This window comes from Ambystoma mexicanum, chromosome 7p (genome assembly GCF_040938575.1).
Source record: "Ambystoma mexicanum isolate Mex_15411 chromosome 7p, UKY_AmexF1_1, whole genome shotgun sequence".
NCBI classification, from domain to species: Eukaryota; Metazoa; Chordata; class Amphibia; order Caudata; family Ambystomatidae; genus Ambystoma; species Ambystoma mexicanum.
Genome location: NC_090939.1, coordinates 859,661,565 through 859,687,150, shown reverse-complemented (window position 1 = coordinate 859,687,150; position 25,586 = coordinate 859,661,565). Strand labels below are relative to the sequence as shown.

Below are 25,586 nucleotides of genomic sequence, written 5' to 3'. Positions count from 1 at the left end.
GCTGTTCTTAAAGGAATAGTGCGCTCAAAAATGTTATTGTCCCGATCGATCGGGCAAGTCGTTATAAGCGTAGGTTGTCGATTTTTAAAAGAAATCCTATGCACGTTACCTTCATTTTCCTCACTTTTACACATGCGAAATCAGGCATCGGGGCGCAGCCATCTTGGGCTAATCTTATCCTTTGCTGCATCGCCCTTAGGTGAACTGCCCTCGCGACACAAAATCATATCCCCCACCCCTGAAGTTGACATCACTAGACGTGTACGGCCCATTTCACAATGTGAATGCACGTCGTGTCAACGTTCTCTGTGCGCCAGCTAATGACATGTCTCCATGCGAATGGCAGGACACCTCTCTCCTCAAGAAGTATAAACAGACCGCTTTTGCAATCGTTTCACCGTCTTTTTTGTGTATCCTGTGACTCGTTTCTGCTCTTTTCAGCTATCTTCATTGCTCGTAGCCTGTACAAACAGATACTAGTACTAGCATTACTATCAATTGAAATTTTGTAGTATAATGGCAACAATACAGCTCTACCAGTACGAGCCAGAGTACTCCGAGGCAGAATTAGTTGCAAGAGAAAGATGCGGAAACGATGGGGCATCGGACGAAAGTCTCATCGGATCATGAGCCCGAGTCTAGATACATGAAAGATGTTTCCACCTGGTGTACCTGCAATCAGTGCGAGGTAATGCCAAGCGAGGAGTAGAACTGCTGCTGCAGAGAAAATTCTGGATGCTTGGCCTACATATCGGAAGAAGACACACCACCGCTATGCGTTACCGAGCTGCATGACTTCAGGGCAGCATGCCTCACAAGGTCCGTGTTGCGAATTATGGTGGTGCTTATGCACGCACTTCGCGCAACAGTTTTCCCTCACAATCAAATTAACGAGTAAGTGTACTCTAGATGTGATGTCACTTAGGCCACTAACATTTCATGTTTCTCTCCTATATATTCATAACTTTGATCCATCAGTGCCAAATGAATGTAGCCTGGCAATTCATTACATCTCTTGCAATTTGGAGAAAATCATAGTGTGCATCATGTCGGTCTTTCACGCACAACCAAGAAACAATATTTCTCTGTGTCTGAAACGTTATGGAATGCATGGGTGTTCATGTTAGTTATGTGTCTACACTTTAAAGCCCAAGTTGATTGATCCAGGAGTTAACATTTGTACTGGCAACTATGCCATAGGATACAAGATTGCATTTTCAACTAAGGTTTGATACAATGATCATGTTCATTTAATTACAGTTTGTAGGTTTCTCTTCTACAGGTGTTACAGGCTGGTGGCCTATTGTGCGTTCACATGGTGGCTTCATGGGAGGCTTGGATCCCGCGTTCGGCGAGTAATACCCGCCTGTGTCGTTGGTGCCATTAGAAGCAAATTCCCCAGTGACAGCGGTCAGTACAGGGGATTTTCCCACACAGTGCTGCAACCCGAAGTATACAATGTGTAGTACATATGCACCATCATCAGCAACAAAATAAAATACAAATCAACTTTTATGAATAGTTTCAATTTTTCAGTGAATCAATGACACGGTCACTTGTCCTGGCAGGGCTGGCAGGTTGGGAACGGCCAAGGTGCCAAACACCATGTACACTTTTAAGGTATCTTCCACACAGGGGCCATTGTACACATGGCCTCGCCAGACAGTGTCTACAGGCAGGCTCCCCTGAAGCAGACCGCGCTCCTGCAATCCACATAAGTGTGTCTCCATTCAGCAGTGTTCCTGGCCTTTTCTGCACGCCTCTTTCCACTCCATCCCCCACCTCCAAGGGGGCTGGCAGGGTGGGAACGGCCAAGGTGCCAAACACCATGTACACTCGAAGGCATCTACGCGCAGGGGCCATTGTTCACATGGCCAAGCCAGACCCAGTGTCTCCAGGCAGGCTCCCCTTGATATTTACCCTGAGAACATCTGTGAGCACTGGAAGCCAAATCTTGATCGCGCTACCTGTTCTCCTGCTACCAACTACCCTTGCACGCTGAATCTAATTGTTTGTTAGTCAAGGGAAGGTCACCTAATCATCTCTTTCTGAGCTCAAAATGTATATCTATTTCGAACAAATGTACCCAGTAGTGTAATGTTCATTCATCTCATTGACTTTACCTTGGTCTACTGTTTAGTGTTCTGATCACGATATACAGCAAATTTCATCAGTGTCAATTGTGATAGAATTGCATCTTTCTCGCACCAGGTCTATAAGCATGTTTCCTTTTGATGCATGAAAGTACATTCAACGGACATGTAACACGTTATGATTTCCATTACATCAATTCTGTATGTAAGTTATCCTAGTGTATATTCGACTACGCTACATAGGTTTTGATTCTTTGATCAAAACAAACACTGCATGGAACATTTTGATATAATTCCATCAATCTCACGCATTCAGTAGAACTTTTGTAATGAGGTGTACTTTTTTTAATACAGACTTTTCAAGAATGCCTGCTTGTATGGTTTTCAGGTGCAATTCTAATAGCCATGACAAAAGTAAGGGCACAATAATGCATACATTCCCGAGGGATATTGATTTAATAAGAAAATGGGTTTGACATTGTGGATTTCCGGTGGACGAGCTTGAAAGTAGAGCCCCAGATGTCTTGGGAGACTTGAGGGCCAATCGATTCCGCATCTGCACTTTATCCCAGATATGAATGACCAATCGCAGTATACAAAAAAGCATCGACTCAGAACGTTGTGTAAATTGCTTCCAAATGCAATTCCAACTATTCATGCACCCGCTGCCTCAGGTGAGTCTTGTATGATGAATAGCTGTGGGCGGTGGGGTACTGAACAGGCAACTACATGAACGATTGGTGCTTTCGGTGTAAATGTGTCGTACTAAAGTTTGCATTACTTTTTAACTATACCACATTTTACTACACATCTGTCCCTGGTGTATGGAGCATCATAGAAAGTAATTAGGACAATAGAAAACAATGCCATAGTGCCCATCAAAAGAAGCATAATCTTTTTGTAATCGGTTGCTTGACATTTTCATTTTTTTTTTTTTAGGAGAGCATACTGACGGAAGCACAGCCCCTTGCAAGTGATGACACCACTGACACGTCCAGTATACCAATGGTGAGCCCTACAGACATGCAGAAGTTCATATTATCGAGAGTTGGCTCTTCCTACATATCTAATGCAACTGTAATTTTCCCCTTTTACCACTTCGTGACAATGCACTGAAAAATAAAAAAGGAGCAAGATTTTGCATCCATTTCTTTTCCGGAGTCAACAACAACTTCAAGCGCCTAACAGGTAATTTTATTTAATTTTGCAATTATGAGAATGTATTATACTTGGTATTTAAAATATGAAATTGTTTATGTATCCTGTCGGTTATTTACAATATGCATCATTTATGGGTTTCTCTTCATATGTGTTGATTGTCTGCATCCTATTGTCTCTGTTCCATTTAGCTGTTTTCATCCATACTACAACAAGTACTGTGTTACAGGGGGTGATGCCGGTACTTCCGACTACAATTACATCATCCTTTGGAGCTGGTCCAGAGTATGAGGTATGCGTACTGACAGTCCCCTTGAATGAAAGAAAGTAAATCATACATAGGATACTATAAGACAGTGACATTCATATAAACGTGCAGCGTTTCAAACTTTTTTTTTTCCCACTACAGTTCTAACGTTACAATGTCTACTATAATGCAAAATAGATTGCAAAATGTTTGAGGGCACAATTACAATCAGTATGTTTTGCACGGTGATCTCTGATCGAGTACACTTGCCATCGATCTGGTGAAATTCGAAATGTATATGTTGACTAAATGACGCACACCGTTTACGAGGGTATGCAAGCGATGTGTGCGATGAAAGATCTTAATTTAAAATATGTTTGACTTGTTTTTTTTAATGAATATTAGAATCAAGGAATGTATACAAGGTCCGGCATTAGAAGAGGAGGCACATGGATCAGAGGTGGTGGACCAGCTTGCTGGTGCAGTCATTACAGAGAAGACCACGGTTTCACAGAAAAGCAAGAAAACAAGGGTAACCAACAAACAATTTCAATTACTAAAAGTGTTTTGGGCTGGTGTCTTCAGAACATGTTTTTTTATTTGTGCAATCTACTGTAGGTTTGATTTACATAGAACGCGTTTTCACAACCCATTTTTTAGAGGCCGAGAAGGAATATAAGTATAAAAGACAGACAACAAATGAAACCAAAGATGCTGCTTGCCGAACAGATTTCACCATGGAGCAACTACTCTTTGAGGCGCAGCGTGGTCCAGTCAATAAGTAGACTAGAGACGCTTATGCCCAATGGCCAGGAAATGAATTGAATGTGACCGGCGAAGCAAGCAAAGAGTTGTTGGACCATTGTTACAATGTGAGAACTCGACAAGATGAAGATGAAATGGAATATAACGAAGGCGCTTTTGAATTACTCCGACCACTTGACACAATCTACACCTGCAAAAAAAGATCCACCCAATAAACAATCAACGTTGATGGCTTCTCCAATTTATGTGCAAATAACACAAGCTGAACTAACAGACTGAAGCCTCAACGCAATTGACTGAGGAACTTACCAAAGATATCGACTACAGTTTCTACTTCAGGCGATTTCTCCACCACAGTTGATTCACAAACTACAATCATGCAGGACGATTGGCTAATAAAGTAGCATAAATACATTGTATTCGACAGCTCCCTCGAAGAGATTATACTGATGCTGAAATGTGCCCATCCAGTGAGGGGGGAAAATGCGGGGAGCCATTGGCGATTGTGACTCGTCTATTACAAGGCACCAACCTGAAAATACAAGCCACCTGTGACCACCTCAATAAGTGTTTATGGTCTGCTCAACCGATACCATGCAAAGTGCCAGCTGGAAATCTACCGTGTTCAGCAGCTTTACTTATCAGTGGTTCGACGTTTAGTAAGTTGTCTAGTTTGTCAATTTGTGGGACTTCAGTTCCTTGCTAAAACGCAGTACTATAAATATCAAAGAGAATTTTTATTCCTCGCTATTAATCAAGCCTGGAAAATTGAACAAATGACAATTGAAAGGACATTCTCTGGCAAACGGTTCAGGCTAGCTGGCGATGAACAGTGCGACAGCCCCGGAAGTACTGCACATGCTACTTTCAGGGCATGGAAACAAAACAAAAAAAATGGCTAGTTTGGAGGTTGTGCAGGTGTCCCAAAGTAAATCCTCAGTAGCGTTGGACAAACTTGGCCACTGACAGACATGTTTCAATAGCCAGGGTCATGCGAGAGCAGTTTCCAAACATTTGCCGTCAATTTGGTGTATGGCACGTTGCCAAATCAATAAATAAAAGAAATGTTCTGAAAATATTTTACAGTGGTACAAGTCTTTCAGCAACCATCTTTGGTGGAGCTCCAAAACTTGTGATGGGTCTGTGGAAATTCTACTGGAAAAATGGTACTCATTGATGCACCACTGTTCCAACATCCACACATGGACAGAAAACCCAACATTTTCACCAATGTGCACATGGACCTTTATGGAAAGGAACAGGAACGCAAGAAGAAGTGGTTAGTTCCATCTTCACCTCCACACAAAGCTTCTTGAGAAAAATCGCGTTTGATAAAACTCTTTCAAGAGACCTGAAGCGACTCAGAGTTCTGTCACACCAGAGATTTTGAGGTGTTCCACAATATGTGCCTAAAGTACAGGCCCAAGAGGTTACATTTCGGCATAGATGGTATGCAATATCGCACATTACTAGCCGTATTAGCGCATAACCAGAATCTAGGCAGAGAACAATCGAGAACTGCAGGAAACTTTGGAATGCTTGGTTACACAATGGCCTTTTCCAAACGAAGCAAAAAATGGGTTGCCAAGCCGATCGATTTTGTGAAAGATCTCACTTTGACTGTGTTGGCCATGCATACTCCTGGAATCAATCCGGATTTTGTTCCTAGGGCACATACATTGCCACAAAAAAATTGCAAGTGAGCCTTGTCCACCAAAAGCGGACCTCGTTGAACATTTGACTTCCCGGTAAACGATTAGCAGCGGTGTGCATGTTCCACAATGTTTGTACATTGTACAGGACCAATGGAAATCTATTTACCTTGAATTTTAAAGCTATTAAAAGTACCAACAAGTATTAAGCGTCCAAATTGTCTTCAAATGTATCCTCTGTCAATTTATTTTGCAAGTGCCAGTTGGAGGATGCCATACAGTAACTCTGTTTTCCCCTTCATGGTCGGCCAGCTCTTGTGGGTCCTTCACTGATCAGGGCGCAGGATGGTCCGAAGGATATCTGCATGAAAGCAACTGCGGTATCTGCAGTTGCCTTAGCATGCACATGTCCAAATGGACAGAATAAATATGGGTCCCGCTAGGGAATGAGATGCAAGCTAAATAACAAACTTGGCATGCAAGAACGAATGACTATAAGCAAACCACTGCATGAAAGGGGGCTGTTGGTGTGAAATAGGTGCATTCTGACCTATATTTTTATGGGGGCATGTGTTAAGGGTTGTTCCTTTCGGGTGCATTATCAGAAGGGAAGATCATTATTTGCGGCCTTTGGAATCTTATGATTTCAAACACACTGTTGATAGGAGCAATATATGACCACTCAAGATTAGGTATATGGTAGGTGAATTGGTGGTGGTGCGGGGTTAGAGTCTGGTGACCAGATGTGTCCAAAGGGACTAGGGGGCATGGGTTCAGGGGACTGCGGCCTGGCAGGGAGGGGGTGGAGATGGCATGAGTCGGTCAACAGAGATGGATGGGGCACTAATGTTGGAGCAGGCCTTCGTAGACTGCAACTTTCAACAATGTTTTCTCTGGGTTTCCATTGTTTCTGGTTTGTGTTCATGATTAGGTTTCACCCGGTGCCAAATTAAAGGGTACATAGATAAATTTAAATAACGAACGGCTACTGAAATATATCTGTTATGTTTTCTACACAGCTAAATCCTCCCTTTCTGCAAATGTCATAGTTTCCAGATACCCAGTGACGGGTTCTTCAACAGGCAGTGGCAGATAAACCTAAATGGCAGGATCGCAATTACTCTTATGAGACGATCGCCCGGGACAGATATGCTCTTTGTCGGTACCAGCAACTAGGAGCAACCTGACAGTTTACGGTGGTCTAGCAAGAAGCTGATGCAGAAGCCTTGCGATTCAAGGTGCGTCCAATGGGCTTCATCTACCTAAAAGGAACACTGTGTGCCTCATGATAAAAATATGATTATTCGAACAGAACGAAAAAAAAAAATTTGGTTGAAAATGAAAATGGTGGATGTCTGAGCTTTTAATGTGAAAGAAAAGCAAATTATAAAATTGCACAGTATTGGAATTTCCTTTAAAATTCGTTTTTTCTGTTCCGATTAGGGACGCGCTGTGAGAGGATGTGTGTTTTAATATTCCGGGTTCTGCGTCAACTAACGTAAAGACGTAGGTGATGACTGGGCGCGTTTGGTAATGCTACACACTAACGTCATGAAAATCGGTGGAGAATATCGCTAGGAATAGTGATATCAGCTTCAGGGGCGGAGGATATGATTTAGTGCTGCAAGGGCAGTTCACCTTCAGTCGATGCGGCAACGGATAAGATTAGCACAAGATGGCCGCGCCCCACTGCCTGATTTCGCTTGTGTAAAAGTGAGGAAAACCAAGGTAACATGCATAGGAATGTTCTTTTTTTTTCATTCTTTAAAATTGATCAACGTATGCTTATAACGACTTGCCCGATCGATCGGGACAATAACATTTTTGAGCGCACTATTCCTTTAAGCACTTTGCCCACAAGCCTACTGTTTTAGTAACCATGACATAAATAAACGAGGCAACCAAAACATTTGACTTTTTGCTAGCTTTTTGGAGAGTTGTTGCAAAAAACTGGCAAATTCGGATTTCCATCATACAACCACTGCCAAATGTTGCTCGGGGCCTGCGGAAGTAAGTAGAACGGCTTTGACGCATTGGTTTCCTTCGGCATGGCTTCAACCTGCCCCAACTCACCATGCAGCGAGTAAATTCCATATATTCCCCAAGCGCTGCGACCACCTCTTCTGCAGCCAGCTCTCCTTTAGTCGCTGCGCCCCACAGAATACAGTAGAGTCCCATGATCAATACGGTCCATTTGTACACATGGCTCTTCCACCTTTTCCTTCTTATGCCTTCCTGAGCACCTCATCTATCCATCGTCCTCATCCCAACTATCTACGCGGCTTTGCTCCCTACCACTATTGAATGTTCCATCATACTCCTTTGCCTCTCTGACAGGCAAAAGCGCTTAAACGCAATGAACTACGGCAGTAGGCCTTATACAAAAGTAAGATAACAGAACATGCTTATAAAATGAAGACTGACATCAGATAATGCAGCTTTTATTTTTGAAACTTTATTTATTCTCTAGAAATGTGTTAATATAGGACGATTACCATGTAAACGGAGCATCAATAAATTCATGCTGGCAAAACTATTTCTTAATGAGGCAAACTGAAGTTAAACTACAAACTTTTGGTGCAAATGTCAGGTTAATTTAAAGAACCATAACAGGGGTAGGCATTTCAATTTCAAATTGCAAGCTACAGCATGAAATAGTGTGTCTTAATTCGCGATCCACGTTCAAATGTAGGCGAATAAAACACAAAAAAACAGAAAATTGTTTACCTTGAGAGTTCTTCCAGAAAGGCCCACTATCACCCCCTCTTTAGGCTCCTGAACAGTGCAAGTGCTTACATCTCCACTTCCAGTTGTGTCAATGATGTCAATAATCTTGGGTTTGCCATCTGTGGTAACCTAAGGAAAATAGACGGAACACATTTAAACCAAGAGCACCTATGGATTTTTTAAACCCAACAAGTCAGAAAAACTATTTTCACTTAAATGGATAGCAATGCAATCCTAAGGCTAGGCACCTACAAGTACCATCCTCCAAACAGTAGACAAACAATGATGGGATTTTTCAAGTCCACTTAAATCTCCAGCAGCTGCATCATTCGCAACATTGGTTTTCTTGTTTCAGCCAACATCCTTAAGTTTACCTGGCCAGCAAAGGATAGACAACCTTCCAACAGTAAACACAACATTAAAAAAATTCCCTGTTGATGAGCAGTTTTGGAAGTAGGAAACTCACAAACTGTTGTGAAGTGGACTGTAATGAGCTCCCATTTTAAATATTTGAAAAATCATGTATGGTATTAAGAACTGGCACTGGTAGCCATGTTTGAAAGCCATGTCACAAGCAGCAGGGCCACAAAGCCCTACGATTGTCATTGAGTAGCAGTAAAGCCCATCAGGCTGTGCGATTAGAAAGAGCTAGGCTTTGCTCTTAAAGTGCGAGAAAGGTTTAGCATGCGATAAAGCAGTATGCAAGTAGGCAAGATGTGGCCAGTTGGAACCATGTGGCCCGCTGAAGCAGAAATACACACTGATGGAGAGAAGATAACGTGACTGGGCTAAATAGAGAGGTAAAAGTGAGAGATCAGAAACTCAAAATGTCAACATCTTTAAAATCAAAATGCGATGTGGTTTGATGTTGAACACCCCCAGATGTATTGGCTCTCAAGAGGCACCAGTGACTAATCGGGCCACTGCATCTGGTCGGGCCAGACTGCCTTCTTGGCTCCATCTGCTGCCATCCTGGGACAGGAGTTCTCCTTGCTGGCCGTGTCACTGCTCCCCCGCAGGCAATGTTACCTTGGCCCTGTCCCCTTGATGGGCTACATTGGTCACATGATTATCACGTGACCACATTTCATGAAGTGCTTCCAAGGGTCCTTCGCCCCAAGCGTCCCATTCAAAGGGTGACCCTCTAAAGACAACGTTTTTCCCATTTTGCCCTTCATCATGTGCCACACTAGCATCCATTGTCTCCTTTACCTTATTCCCTCTATTTTCTCAACTCCATCATGCCTACCCCTCTGCCATCTAGAGTTCCCACCATTCCTTTCCCTAGCCTTCATTTACCCACACTCGCAACCTTTCTAAACTCAGCTTTCCTTCCATCTCTTCCGACTCCCTCCACTCTACCAATCTTGATCTTCTGAACATCTGTTCTGATTGTAATAAATCTCACTCCATTCTTGATCTCTTCCTGCGATACAACCTATATTACCTCCATTTTACCGAGACCTGGATCACTCCCAACAATACATTCATTCCTGCCTCTCTCCACACTTTTTCTACACCACCTGATCCTCAAGGTGCGGTGGCGGGATTCTCCAACTCTTCTTGCACACTCAGCAACCCCTTCGGGTATACTTACTGTAATGAATCAGAGGCCATTATCCCAAAAACTCTGGCCCGGGACCCTTCTCATGTGGCCAGGGAAAGGCAGACGCTTCCTGACCCTGGTGGTGAGGGAAATTGGGAGACCACCCTAGATACCTTCCCTATAGAAACTACAGTTTTAATGGCCTACTGTAAAATTGAGGCATTTGATACAAAAGGAAAGCAGAACATTGGGGAAAACAAGTCCCACAATCCCCAAAGGACTGGGAAGAGGTGGCACGAAACTGCAGTGTACAGTTAAATGATCCTAATGACCCGCACCGGAGTGGGAACTTTACGAATTTAAGACCCCCCCCTCGGGTGCAGCAGCAGTTGCAGAGAACTGAAGATGCCAGAGTCCCCGTTAGAAGAATAATAAAATGCATTTTCTTAGCCCCAATATAATCCCATTTTGCGATCAATACTTTTTTTTGCGATGTTGAAAAGGGGTTGCATTTGTCAATTTCACCAAACGAAAAAAAAGAGATGTGTGTGCGGCCTTTTCCATGAGTCATTGCAAGAACGGGTTATAACAAGAAAAGACTGGAACTGTGCAGAAGGTACGTTTTAGTCTCTTGGCCTTCACTGATAACTTAGGTTAAATAAGATTAAAAAGACAGGTCCTCCCATCCAGCAGAGTAAGGAAACCTGTTTCATTCTCTTGGTTAAACGCTATGTAAAGGCAAGCTGCACTAAGCAAAGGTGCATTGAATCAGTGTTCAGCCTCTGCATTCTTACCAAAAGCATAAAAGGTATCTTCTAAAGGTTGCTTGAATAGGATTACCATTGTTGGAACAAAGGGCAGGCGGGTTTGTGTAAGGACCTCAAATCACCTCCCCTCCCCTCCCCCAAGCCCCCCATGAACGGGTGGAGAAAGTATACAATTGAGCCATAAGTAAAGACACTTGACATAGCAAGAATATCTGCCGAATACAGTTTGTCCTACCCTCTTCAGATTAGATAAGGCTTGGTTGATTTGTGTATGTAGTTTAAATAGATTTGAGTTATCTTCTGCAAATGATTAGCAAATATGCAGGCTGCGTTGTATATAAAAAAAGGGACACCATGAAACATTGAGGTACTTCATTTCTCCAATCTCCACGAAATACTGGTTGTGGTTGAACCTTAAGTCCACTTGAGTGCATTGTATGTGTATATTAAAACTTGTCTTGCATTCTTCAAACTCTGTCTCAGATGCTCTATTTTGTTTGAATTATAGCGCTTAGAAATCTCAAAATGGTGCCCAACGTTGGGCCCCAGCGAGGACAAGGGTGACTTCATTGCTAGACGTGAATGGGAGGAACCTAGCAATTGGACCGCTTGGGCTCAGGGATCCCCGATATCATGGAGATTTCATTGCTCGTCTTCTCTCCGTAGACGCCCTCTCCCGGCTGGGGCCCTTCAAGCTGCATGCGATATTTCGCCCAGGGCAACTGAGACAGAACTTTGTCAGTAAGTATAGCTGTTTGGCTGGTAAGACTTGGTTGGTTGGGTTAAACCGGAGATATTTGCAAATACCTTCTTTACCAGGAAAAAAAAACAGTTTTTATGATGCTTTGTAAATGTTGGTCTGGACTTTGTGTCCGCTCTGCAAACGGCTTAGAATTTGGTCAGCCTGCACCCCCAGAAGGTTTCCCAGTGTACGAAATGTATGCCAAATACGAGTTAGGGGCGATAACAGTTCATGGCACAAACAGACTAAAAACACCTAGCTTGCGATTGCCAGAAAAGGTCTCTTGATGTATGCATAATTCAACATCTAGAATCTGTATTATTACAGAATAAAGCTAGACCCTTCACCTTTGAGGTTATCCGCGATTGGGGCAAGGAAGCCACGCAGAAAATCAAACGAAAACAAAATTTGCTTGAAGACATTTCACAGGCAGATAAAGTTTTAGTTCATGATCAGCAGTAACACCAATAAAATAACAGAAAAATGGACAGAGATTGTCAGTTACAAATGACAGGAATTTACCCAGTTATGCCCAAAACTACCCAAGATCCTGTGATATTAAGAATTCGTTCTAACACCCGCCAACATTTTCTCCCCGTATGGTCAACCACAGGGCACATTAGTATTAGAGCCCCAAATTTCCTCCCACTGCTCCTGATCCCCAAAATGCTCACCTTTTGTCAGACTAAGATGATCTATCAGATACCATCATAGACCCTCTCAGTGAATATATACATGGCCCATTAACTAAAGAAAAAGCACGGAAATTAGAACCCTTTATTAGGAATACACAGGCAGCCTTAATGCCTACCCAACGGAAAAAACTAAGAGCAGGCTATTCGGCTCATATCGAGTCAGACAGGATGCAGTCGAAGAAGTACTTGAAACCCAGGGTCCAGAGCGACTGATTCTATTAGAATGTTTGGGTGATGAGATCCGGATCCAGTGGGAACATAAAAAATTGCCTTTGGTAGTTCCTAGGGAATTGCAAGATTTAAACTTGACGCTACCGATCCCGCAGTGCTCAACCTTGCCACTGATAGTTGCACAACTTAAAAGGGTGGTACCCGAGGAAAAAAAAAAAAGATCAATTGGGATAAGCTTGCATCATGTATTCAGAATAAAACTGAAGGGTTAACAGAGTATTTTAATAAGTTCGAGGAAGTATTTATTGATTTTTCAGAACAAGAAATGAGTATGCAGGTAGGGAAACACTTATTTGTAGATAAATTAATCCAGCAATTGTTACCAGAAATGAGCCTTCTTATAATGCAATCAGAGAGTGCCCGGCAGACTAAAACAGTCAGGTATTCTGCATATGGCTCAATATTACAAAAACAGTGTGAACGTAGAAAAAGAAAGGAGAGAAGAAGAGAGTGGATCTTAAGCAAGAGTCTTAATACAGCAAGTACAACAGGGAACTCTGGGAGGGTGATTTATTGGCTCAAGAGGAAGAGGTGTTGGTCCATTTTCCCCACCAGGGCCTCATCAGTGAGCATACTGCAAACAGGAGGGCCACTGGAGGGCACAGTGCCCAGCCTTGTTGAATAGGGGCAGTGGAATGTATCAGAGAAGGGGAAAGGGGGAAAAGAACGTCGGGGAGGACATACGGGCAGATGGGTAACACCTGGGCCTGCGGTTGACCCAGCTACAGTCCCTATTAGCGCCAAAGTTTTCAATAATCCAAACAATCCTTTTGTCACTAATCAATACAATACAGAAGATTTTTCTTGGGATTTCTCAATAGGACAGCCCTAAAATGAAAATGGAACCAATCCCCATCCCTGTGGATCAAACAGGCCCCTACGTTCACATGAGAGTTGGGAGACAGGAGCATTGATTTTCAGTAGACACAGGGGCACCAAAGAGCTCTATAGATCATGCTAAGGTTCCAGATATTCCTTTGAGTGGGCATACCAATATTTAAGTAGGGTTCGCTGGAACACCCATAGCAGGTAAAATATTGGTCGCAGTGCCTGTTTTTAGGACCTGCAGCTAGTGAGACACTGTTCTTATTGACTACACACTGTGGAGATAATGTATTGTGTTCAAATTCTTTGAAACAATTGTGTACTACTATTTATTGTATGCCAGATGGAGTACCCATTATATTATGCCCTTCGAAAATGAATCTGCTTTTAGCAAAAGCTCTGCCACCAGAGTTTGATAACATCCCGGACGCCTCATGGACAGTATCAGATAATCACGTCTGCATTATGGATATTGACCCAGTAAAAATACAAATACAACAGGGAGCCATTTATCTACGTATTGCCCAGTACAAAGTATCCCCTGAAGGTTATTCAGCACTTGAAACAATTGTCTCCAACTTAGTAAGACAAGGGATCGTAGAAGAAATAACGGAGTGTATGAAGTAGCCCCATTTCACCCGTTTTTGAAAAAGGGGACACAAACCTACCATTTCGTTTCGTAACTGATTTAAAGGCATGATCCAGTAAACAATTTTTATTTTCCCTACGGGTCGGCCATGTTTTTTTAAGCCTAAGTGGCTCGATTTTAGAAAACTTTGCTATGGACCTTACCTGAGTTTTCGTCCATTAAACGCATGCGAAACCAGGCACCAGGGAGCCGCCATTTTGTGATAATCCTATCACTTGCCGCATCGCCCTGGCTGACCTGCTTCTGCGGCACTAAATCAATTCCCCCGCCCCTGAGCCTGTCATCAGCAGACTCGTACCGCCCATTTCCCAACGCCAAAGCACGTCTTGTGTCAACATTCACTGCGCTACAGCTAATGACGTGTCGCCATGGAAATGGCAGGACGCCTCTTTCCTCAATAAGTATAAACAGACCGTTTCACAACACACATCAGCAGATTTTCGATTCCATTCCTCGCTCTGTGTTACTTTGAGTATTTTGTGACTCGTTTCGGTGCTCTGGTCAGCTACCTTCGCCGCTTGTAGCCCGTGTGAACACCTGTACCATCTAGGTAAATTATTTTACTTTGTTTACCACACAATGGCTACAATAATGCCCTACATGTACGAGCCAGAGTATACCGAGGAGGAACTACTGGAAAGGGAAGCACGCGAAAATGATGGGGATTCGGACGGCAGTTGGCAGGACGAATCAACAGATGAAGAGCCTGGGCCTAGTCGCATGGACGGCGTCTCCACCTGGTGCACATGCAATCAGTGCGAGCTAATGCCAACCGAGGAGGAGAACTGCTGCTGCCGAGAAAACTCAGGATGCCTGGCCTACATTTCAGAAGGCGAGCCACGACCGCAATGCATCACCGAGCTGCCAGACGTCAGGGCAACCTGCCTCACAAGGGCCGTGTTGAGAATAATGATGGTGCTTATGCACGAACTTCGCGCAACTGTTCGTCCTCGTAATCCGAGTAACGAGTAAGTATACTCTGCTTGTCATGCCACTCCTATTTCATGTTCTTCTACTATATCCAAAATTATATATTCATATCATAGTAACGCATGAAAGTCGTTCAATAGTGTGCATTGTCTAGATAGCATTTGTCCGTGCAGAATGCCATTAGTTACAAGAATTGTCATTGACAACGTTTATTAAACTTATCTTGGTCATTTAAAAACAGTTTGTTTCATTCCTTTTCACAGGTGGTGCAGGCTGGTGGCCTATCGTTCCTTTACATGGTGGCTCCACGGGAGGCTTGGGCACCGCGTTCTAAGAGTAATACCCGCCTGTGCCGTTCGTGCCATAAGAGAAACATTCCCGAGTGACAGCGGTCAGTACAGGGGATTTTCTCTCGCTGTGCTGCAACCAGACCTGTATAATCTTTAAAGTCTTGTATTTTTGTGTCATGAAAATAAGATACAAAATAAAACACCACATATATTTTAAACAACGGTTGTTTCGATTTTTTTAAATGAATCAAGTGTGTCCCCATTCAAGGATGGACGTCAGACATCTGTGCTCCGAATGGGTGAAGGTCTGGTCGCTGTGAAGCAGGGTGATCACTATCGAAGCTAACATAACATATTCGCGATAATGCATGCACTAAATAACACTTGTTCAAAGTCTTTTAGTAGGTTATGTCTCTATAAAAGTCACACATTTATCTATACTAACAACAATTACCATTGGATTATACAGGCCTTAGTGTCTTGACCACTATAATACAACGGTTGAAATGTGGGTCTATGCTCACAAGAAACTCCGGTATGTGGCATTTGTTATTGCTAAGCAACGATATACTATCAAAGGCGGTTCGCGCCAGTGGATGAGCGCTGGCATGGGGGGGCTGTCACGGGCGCGAAAGGCCAAGGTGCCAAACTGCATGTACACTTCAAAAGGTATCCCACGCCCAGGGGCCATCGGTCACATGGCCTCCTCAGACCCTGTGTCTCCAGCCAGGCCTCCCCTTGAAGCAGGCCGCCCCCCTGCAATCCACATAAGTGCGTCTCCATTCAGCAGTCTTCCTGTGCCTTATCTGCACGCCCCAGGCCCCTCCATCCCACCCACCCTCTATCAAAGGCGGTTTGCGCCAGTGGATGCGCGCCGTCACGGGCGCGAAAGGCCAAGGTGCCAAACTACATGTACACTTCAAAAGGTATCCCACGCCAAGGGGCCATCGGTCACATGGCCTCCTCAGACCCCATGTCTCCAGCCAGGCCTCCCCTTGAAGCAGCCCCCCCCCCTCTAATACCACGACATACATACGTCATTCATTCACAAACACACCCCTGTTTCTAATACTTTATAAACCACTTGATATGGCTCATGAGAACATCTTTGTGCTTTGCAAGTCAACTCCTGAACGTGCTACCTGGCAACCACTGAGATCTACGCTAATCTGCTCGTCGTCGTGCTATCCGTGAACTTCTGTGACCGCTTAGAGCAAACCCATCAGTGTGCTACCTGTGGCCACCCACCTATTCTCCTGCAACATACTGCTCTGCTTGCTGATTCCAACTGTTTGTTGGTCAAGGTAAGGCCATGTATCCTAGTCATATTTCGCAGATTTTTAAATTTCTATCTATTTGCGAGTAGAGTACACAATAGTACTATGTTCATTGATCTCATTGCTATTGAGTTGAGTTTCCATTGCTATGCTATCAATAGATCTATTTATTTTCATCCGTGTCCATTGTCATCGAATTGCATCCTTCGGGGGTCCAGTCTATAATGTAAGCATGTTTCCTTCTCGTGCAAGACAGAACATCCAAGGGACGAGTCACATGTTCAGATTTTAGTCACATCATTTATACATTTCTGCAACTTATGCAAATACTAAGCCGCACGTAATGAACTGGTATAGTTCCTGCGACCAAAACAAACCTTGCATTGATCATTGTATGATTCATTTACTTTTGTATCAAATTTGTATTCTTGAAGATTGTATAATAATGTCAACATTTACTTTTAGTATTTATCAAAAATGCCTGCCTGTTCGATTAGCGGTTGCCCTTCGAAGACCCATGCGAAATCTGAAGGCACTACAATGCATGTATTCCCGAAAACTGTTGATCGAATAAGAGAATGGGTCAGACATTGCGGATATCCACTGGATGAGCTGGAAAGTAGAGTCCAACAAGTCTTACAGGACAAGAGGGGTGATCGATACCGCCTCTGCAGCCGGCACTTTTCCTTGGACATGTACACAACATCTTGGGTAACAAAGAAGAATAAACGGCGAACGACACGGAAATTGCTCGAAAACGCTATTCCCACTCTATTCGTCCACATTCCGCCACCGGTGAGTCAAGTGTCCGGATTTACCTTTAGGCCTTGCGGTAGTGTGTAGGTAGCCAAATGGATTAATTGATATTGTAGGTGTTCTATCCCTTGTAATAATTTCGATATTGATATGAGTGTATAGTTTTTTGAATAATGACATTTATCAATATATTCTTTTTCGATTTCATAACCCACAAACGCAATGTATATATATGGGAACAGGGAACTGTGCTGTATTGAGCATTTTTCAAGTATTCTGTCGCCTTACATGGCTATTTTTAATATTGGCATTTCATTATCAATCATTAATTTACCTTTACAACTTCTTGACTATCCCTTGAATCTTAAGCAAGAACATTCTACATCCTTGACGTGGTCGCAGTTATCAACCACTTCTAGCGCGTATCAGGTAATCTTACTAGGCTAATCCGCTACAGACTTGTTTTATGCATGTCAAGTAATAGTTTTATTCTATCGTGTAATTATTTTACCGAATGTTTGGTTAGTGCTTTCCAATTGATATACACCTTAGTTATCGTCCACTGGTGTTTGTTTTCAGTTATAATTAGTGTTATCCATGCTAATGCAAGTACTGTCTTTCAGGGAGATGCTGAAGCGTCCGCCACATCTACAACATTTCTAGATGTTCTTCACCAGCAGGAGGTATGGATACTGACAGCTCCATCGAGCGTCATCATCAGAGCTGGAATTCTTGTCGTTTGATTGTTCTACTCAATGTTTCATTCGTGGTTAGCCGTTGATATGTACCTGTGCTGTCGACCCCAGGTGTGTGTTATGTTTTCACTATTGTAATCCTCACTAATGCAAGTACTATGTTTCAGGCAGTTGATGGAGCGTCAACCCCTGCACTTGATGCAGAGCTTGACATTCAAGTAATTCCAGGGGAAGTGGAAGCGGGACCATGCGTATACGAATCGGCGCAACAGCTTTCGGAAGTGCGCACTACATTTGCAACATCCATAGATATTCTTCAGCAGCACGAGGTATGGTTACTGACAGCTCCATCATGCGTGATCCTATAACGTGATTCCATTTGCTATACTTTCTTCCCTATTGACGCAAGTGCTGTGTTTCAGGGAGACGACGGAGCTTCCACTACAATCACAACATCCCATTTTGATGATGCAGATGTAAAGGAATCGGAGAAATCGATGAAATCTGCATATTTATATTTTCCTTGATTGTTTTAGACAATGCATCATTTGTGGTTCTCTTTATATGTACCTGTGCCGTCGACCCCAAGTGTGTGTTAGGTTTCCAATATTGAAAACCATACGAATGCAAGTACTGTGTTTCAGGGAGATGCTGATGCCTCCTCTCCAATACAACCATTCATGGCTGTCCATGCAGAGCCAGAGGTATGGATACTGACAGCTCCATCGAAATAGATCATCACTGGTCGAATACTTGTTTGATTGTTGCACACAATGTTTAAATCGTGTTTGGCTATTGAGATGTACCGGTGTGTTCGTCCTCACGTGTGTTTTATGCTAACGATATTTTGATACATAGTAATGAAAGTACTATGTTTCAGGGAGACGATGGAGCCTCATTTCGTGCTCTCTATGCGGATACAGAAAATATAGTCGTTGCAGCGCAAGAGGAAGGGAGGACATGCGGAAATTAATCGGAGCTACAGCGTGCAGATGTTGAAGGTTGAGTCAAAGAAGTTGCCAAGAAAAAAAAAAAAACAAAAAAAAAAGGTTACAAACAGTTCAGAACTTTAAAAGAATGTTTGTGCTGGGGACTATTTTATGTTTTTTTCCAGTCAATTGGACTACACTTTATCTTGTGTTTAAACTGAACATCCCTTTTCCAATCTCTCCTCCAGTTACCCGTGGGTGTCAGAACTATACATACACAGACAGTGAAGCCAATGAGAGATGTTGCTTGCCAGACCATGTACACTATGGAGGAACTATTAATTGAGGCGAGGCGTGTTCAGGCTCGAGATGCTCATGTCCAATGGCCAGAACATGAATTAACTGGAGAATACAGCAAAGTTGCATTGGACCATTGCTATAGTGCGACCGCACCACCACAAGATGATATTGAATGTATTGAAGATAGCTCTGAAGTAGTTGCAGATTCACACAATCTACACCCGCCAAAAAATTGCCACCCAAAAACCTGTCGACATTGTTGTGTTCTCCCATCAATGTTGAAGTACCAGATGTCGAAATGACAGAGAATGAACCAGCCGCAGCATCCATAGACGCATCAGAACTTGATATCAGCGATATTACTTTCCAATGTGTTGAAATCTCCGCAACGTCACAGGCCGAAACAACGTTGACGCAGGATTACAGTCTAATGAAAGAGAGCAAATACATTGTATTCGACAGTTGTTTGATGGAAATTATAAGTATGCTGAAATGTGTGCATTCCGTTAGAGGGAAAGTATGTGGGAAGCCATTGATTAATGTGACTCGTCAAATAAAAGGCAGTAACGTCAAAATAAATGCCGCCTGTAGATTAAATCATAGGTTCTCATGGTCTGCACAAACGATGCTGGGGAAAATGCCAGCAGGCAATCTACTGTGTGCAGCTGCATCACTTTTTAGTGGCTCCAGTTTTAGAAAGTTAGAGGCTTTCTTCCAGTTTGTGGGACTCCATTTCATTTCTAAAGCGCTGTACTACATATACCAACGTGATTATCTGTTTCCGGCCATTAGTGATGCTTGGAAAATTGAACAATTGTCTCTAGTAAGTACATTTGAATGGAAACGTTTCAGGCTAGCTGGCGACGGACAGTGCGACAGCCCTGGATTTTCTGCCAAGTACTGCACCTACCACTTTCATGACATGGATAGTAAGAAAATTGTGAGTTTGGTGGTCGTGCAGGTAACACAATGTACATCCTTAGTGGCCATGGAGTTTTGAAAGTATTTTGCAGTGGTCCCAGTCTATCACCAACCATCTTTAGTGGAGCTCAAAAACTTGTGAAGGGTCAGTGGAAATACTACTTGAAAAATGGCGGTCACTGATGCACCACTGTACCAACGTTCACCGCTGGTCAGAAAACCTACATTTCCACCAATGTGAACATGGCCTTTTGTCCCCAGAGGAGGCAAGGAAGAAGAAGTGGTTGATTCCATCTTCACCTACACACAAAGCCATTGAGAAGATTGTTTTCAACAAAACTCTATCAAGAGATTTGAGAGGACTGACAATCTGTCACACAGGAGATTTGGAGGTGTTCCACAATATGTGCCTAAAGTACAGGCCAAAGCGCTTGCATTTTAGCTTTCGGGGCATGACACATCGCACTCTACTAGCGGTCTTGGCCCATAACAGCAATGTCGGACGTGAACAATCTAGCGAAGCGGGCCGTGGCATTTGGGAGAGAAGCCAGTTCGCATTTGCACATTGAGGCGCACTACATAGAGGGATTCTAAACTTCAAGTTCCCACAGATGCCTTTACTACGGGATGTTGCAAATAAAGAATGCGAAGGACAGCGGCTTTGATTTTCAGCTCGCGCCCAGAAGAGGCCCACAAGTCGCACTGGAAGTATAAGGGTCTATTGTTTTTTGACCTTGAGACAGGGACCATGCCGAAAGAACTTCATTTGAAGGGGGTGCGCAATAACGTAAGAGACGATAAGGCAGAAAATTCAGAAACTAGACCGAGTTTCATTTTAGTTCAGTATACGAAAAATCGTTGTCAAGAGCACGGTCCGTTTAACAGACTGCATTACGCAGAGACACAATGGAAATTTCAAATATATTGTGAGATCTTTAGACGCTTTTATACCAGAATGAAGAATTAATGAATGGATGCATGAATAAATGAATGAAGAGCTAGGAAAAGCAAGGAAAACGTGTTCGTAGTGGGCGCATGGGCATGCAGGTCCACTGGTCTCACCAATCTCGGTCCTTGGCCCAGCCACTTTTCCCTGCACTGCCTACCTGCACTACGGGACTGTCTCTGTATCCTTTAGGCCCTTTCTCCCGGCATTTACCTTGCACTTGCCACCAGCTGGCCCCATTATTTATCTTGTATTCTATTAACCATGTACAGCACTTTTACCCCCCCTCTCCCCTTCCCCATGCGCGATCTGAAAGACACCTGGCCTAGTAGGATCGTTGTCTGTCTGCCCTTGTTCCCCCCGCCTCGAAACATTTGTGTATAGCGCGTTACAAATGCCATATCATATCATTTCACACGCATGTAGACTAACTGTCGTTTCTCATTGTGCGTTGGCCTCGATTTATTTCGTTACTTTTCGCATTGATTTTAGAGCCGAACATACTCCATTGAACTATCCTTGCAAGCAAATAGTTTCTGATCGGCCGTAATAAATAAAATGAGTAATATTAATGAAGATCGGCTGGCGAGACTAATTATAATTTTTTTGTTTTCATAACAGGTATTTGCTCCCCTTCTGCTACTGTCATCGGTTTGAGACACCGGCAGACGGATTCTTCAATAGACACCTCCAGTTGTTCACATGAAGCTGCAGCACGTTAACCATATTATGGGACGATCGTCAAGGGCCCACATGCCCTTACGCTGTACTAGTGGCTAGAAGCAACATATCAACCTTTACGATGGACTAGTGCCTAGTTGATGGAACAGCCTTGCGGTTCACCGTGCTTCCAAAGTGCTTCTTTTAACGAAAAGCAACGCCCTGTGTACCATTGCGGATACAGATAAAAGAAAATAAATGGCTTTCGGAGTTCATATGGCAATTGCTGAATATTCTCTAAACATTTAATGTCAAATAAATGTACTTAACCAAATGTACAGAGTTGCTGTTTGATTTTAAAGTACAGTTTCATATTCCGAATTGTGGCGCGCTGTGTTGTGAGATGGTCTGTGTTGGTTTCCAGGTTCTGTGTGGAGTCGCGTAGAAGACGACTGGGCGCGTCTGCCAGAAGCAGGTCAGCCAGGGCGATGCGGCAAGTGATAGGATCATCACAAAATGGCAGCACCCTGGTGCCTGTTTTCGCGTGCGTTTAATGGACGAAAACTCGGGTAAGGTCCATAGGAAAGTTTTCTAAAATCGAGCCACTTAGGCTTAAAAAAAACATGGCCGACCCGTAGGGAAAATAACATTTTTTACTGGACTATGCCAAGCACGATCAACAAGATTGTAGTACCTCAGTGTCCAATAGTTCCAGACATTACCACCATTCTTACCATGATACCACCATCTGAAGAATATTTTTCAGTGATCTACTTGAAAAATGCATTTTTTTGTATACCATTACATCCAGAAAGCAGGTTTCTATTTGCTTTCACCCATGGTGGAAGAGCGTATACTCACTAAAATGCCATAAGGTTATACAGAAAGTCCATGTAGGTCACTTAAGGAACAGTTGGATTAATTGAACTTGCCCGTATCTGTTACATTGATTCAATACATTGACGATTTGCTTATTACCGGTCCCATGGAGGAACTCTGCAAACATGCAACTATATTGTTTTGTCACACCTAGCTCGCCATGGCCATAAAGCAAGAAATATCAGTCTTGTAGACATGAGGTAGCATATCTAGGGTACCTCCTGTCTAAGGAGGATAGGAATTTAGCACCTGAAACAATACAAGCAATTTTCTAAAATGCAACAGCCAAAAGCACAAAAATAAGTTAGAGCGCTTATAGGCGCTGCCTCCTATTGTAGACTACGGATACCAAACCCTTCATACAAACGACTAAACATGTTCAGGATACAGTACAATGGACTGATAAACACAAGAGGCATTTGTTCGTTGTGCACAGTGCTTTGTTCTGCTCCCGTTTTAGGGACTCGATTGCAATAAGGAATTGATTGCATTTGTGCATAAGTTAACGAATGTGCTTTGGCTGTATTGACACAGGAGCATGGAGAAAGGAATAGACTGTGCAGCTATTAGACCCTGTTGCATGCGATTTGCCTAAATATTTGAAGGCAGTAGCAGCTGCAGCTTTGTCAGTAAAACAATGTGAAGGTATGGTTTTAGTCACTTTAACCGTGATGGTACCTCACCCAGTCGATGTCCTTTTAAATAGGATTCAGACCCAATATATGATTACGGCACAAGTTACCAGATATGAATCGATGTTCTCACCTAACATTAAAATTAGGCACTGGGGAGGCCACCAGGGGGCGCAAGCAAGATGGCAGCCTGATCCTACTGCTCCCTGTGTAGCCCTGGGAAAACCAACGGAGTCATGCCGAGGTCGATCTTCGGATCCCTGGATCCCAGCAGACCATGAGATTCGGGTGTCTGAATCCATAAGGAGCCCACCGGTCCTTCTTTGAAGATTTGAGGCCCCCCCAGGCACGAGATATCTCGTGGTGCACGGCGAGGCTTCCCCCTCCCCCCACGCAGCTCACCAGCACCAACAGGAGAGTCGGCCGCGGGGCTTCTCGCCGGCTCGAGAGGGGAGGAGCCCAGCATTCCGCTGGGGCCGCTCAAGCGGCATAAGCAGATCCTTCGTGATACCATCGCAGAGGAGCCCTTCCAGCTTCGGGCGGGTGTCCCCCCCGCGGCCCGTATCGCCTTCCACCCCGGGATGCAATGAGGAGAGGTGCCGTACGGCCCTCCAACTAGCAGGAGCGGCACCGGTCTTTCGCGCTCCCCCGCGGGGACTTTGATGTACTGGCCAGGGCCGACGCGGGAGTCCCCCCGGGCCCTTTCAGGCAGAAACACCATACAAAGCCCAGGCAACAACACCTTTCGGGACTCCGCTCCCTCCCAGGTGAGGCCCCCTTCTTGACCTGGACCGGAGCGGGTGGGCGTCCAGACCCCCCCCCCCCCCGTGCTGAACTGTAGGGGGCCCAGGTGGATGCCAACCAGCACCATCTCGGCACACTTCGGTCTCCCCGGCCGGACCCCACCACCAACGTGGGCAGATGCGGGAGCATGCCCGGGGACCCCCTTTTTTCTTTTTTCTCCTCTCCACCCATCGCGCTACGGGTGTTGGACTACCCATCTAAGTATCTAAGAGGATACCGAACTGGCTCCCCAGCACCCTAGACTTGCCGGGACCCACACGGGCCGTATTGATTGGGAGGGCCCTGGGGAGACCCCCCCCCCTCATTTGCTCCACCACCAGCCAGGGCCCGCTACTGAGGTGCCAATAATGTCCGGAGGTGGGCTACAAGCAACCCCCTGGTGATAATGCCCCCCCCTCATCACATGGGGCAGGTGCAGGGGAGATAAAAACGACAAGGTGCATGCGGAGGCAAAGAACCCTTGACTTTGGAACCTCAAGACTCCCCCCAGAAACCCACAGTGATGATTTAGAGCGAGCTCCTAATCAGCCCCAGGGAATCAATCTGAGCCCAAGACCACTGGTGAAGATCCCCTGACAACTGGAGAGATCGGGAACAGCAACAAGGGCAAAATGAGGTCCGAAGGGAAGGGTCAACCCTGACCCGCTTGGGGTGCACGCAGAGGTGCGTCAGCTACACGTCGGTGAGGACGGCCCGCGGTGGTGGTGGAAGAATAGACCCTGGTGATGGGGAGAAACCACGAGACACGTGAGGAAGCCAAGAACGTTTGGGGTGAACGGCGCCACATGAGTTGGAAGGAAACTCTAGCTAAGTACCAATTTACACCAGGGCACCCAGATATGGAGACTGGTCCCTCCCCCACCCCAACCCCGGACTTGCATGCCATTCAGGGCAGTATCCAAACAATTTTGGACGAAATAAGAGGGATGCGGTCCGATATGGCGGCTAAACTGGCCGACCTCACCGCAAAGGTTTCAACATTGGAGGACCGAATGGAGGGGGTCGGATACAACCAAGCCTCCACCGACCTCCTCGAGACACAGATGGAGGCTAGATTCAAGGAGATGCGATGCTGCTAACAGAACCTACGCCTGAGGGTCGATGACATGGAAAAAAAAGAAAAAAAAAAAAAAAAAAAAAAAAAAAAAAAAAAAAATCGCGAAAGGAGAAATAATCTACGGATCTTTGGCCTGGTGGAGGCGGAAGGAGAGACTCGGGAAGACAAGGTACAGGACATCATCAGGATTGTTCTCGGAATTGACTCTGGGGAAACGGTCTTGATTGACAGGACCCACGGAGCGGGTGGAGGTGGTAGAGGCCTGTGTTCTGTACTGGTGAGATTCCACTACTACAGGGACAAGGTCGAGATCTTGAAAGGGCAAAGAACTTGAAGGATATTCAATATGGGAACTCAAGAGTGACAATTTTCCAGTACCTCTTGGCACTCACTTCAGATGAGGAAAAAATGTG

General features: G+C 44.3%; 1 protein-coding gene across 2 annotated transcripts in view; it reads right to left on the bottom strand.

Moving 5' to 3' along the window:
• The window catches only part of TPP2 (tripeptidyl peptidase 2), a 1,218,153-nt gene that overhangs the window by 1,165,366 nt on the left and 27,201 nt on the right, over window positions 1-25,586 (bottom strand). For both annotated transcript variants that reach the window (XM_069637049.1, XM_069637048.1), the window contains exon 2: window positions 8,643-8,771. In XM_069637049.1, the coding sequence (XP_069493150.1) occupies window positions 8,643-8,771 (129 nt within the window). The remainder of the gene's footprint in view (window positions 1-8,642; window positions 8,772-25,586) is intronic.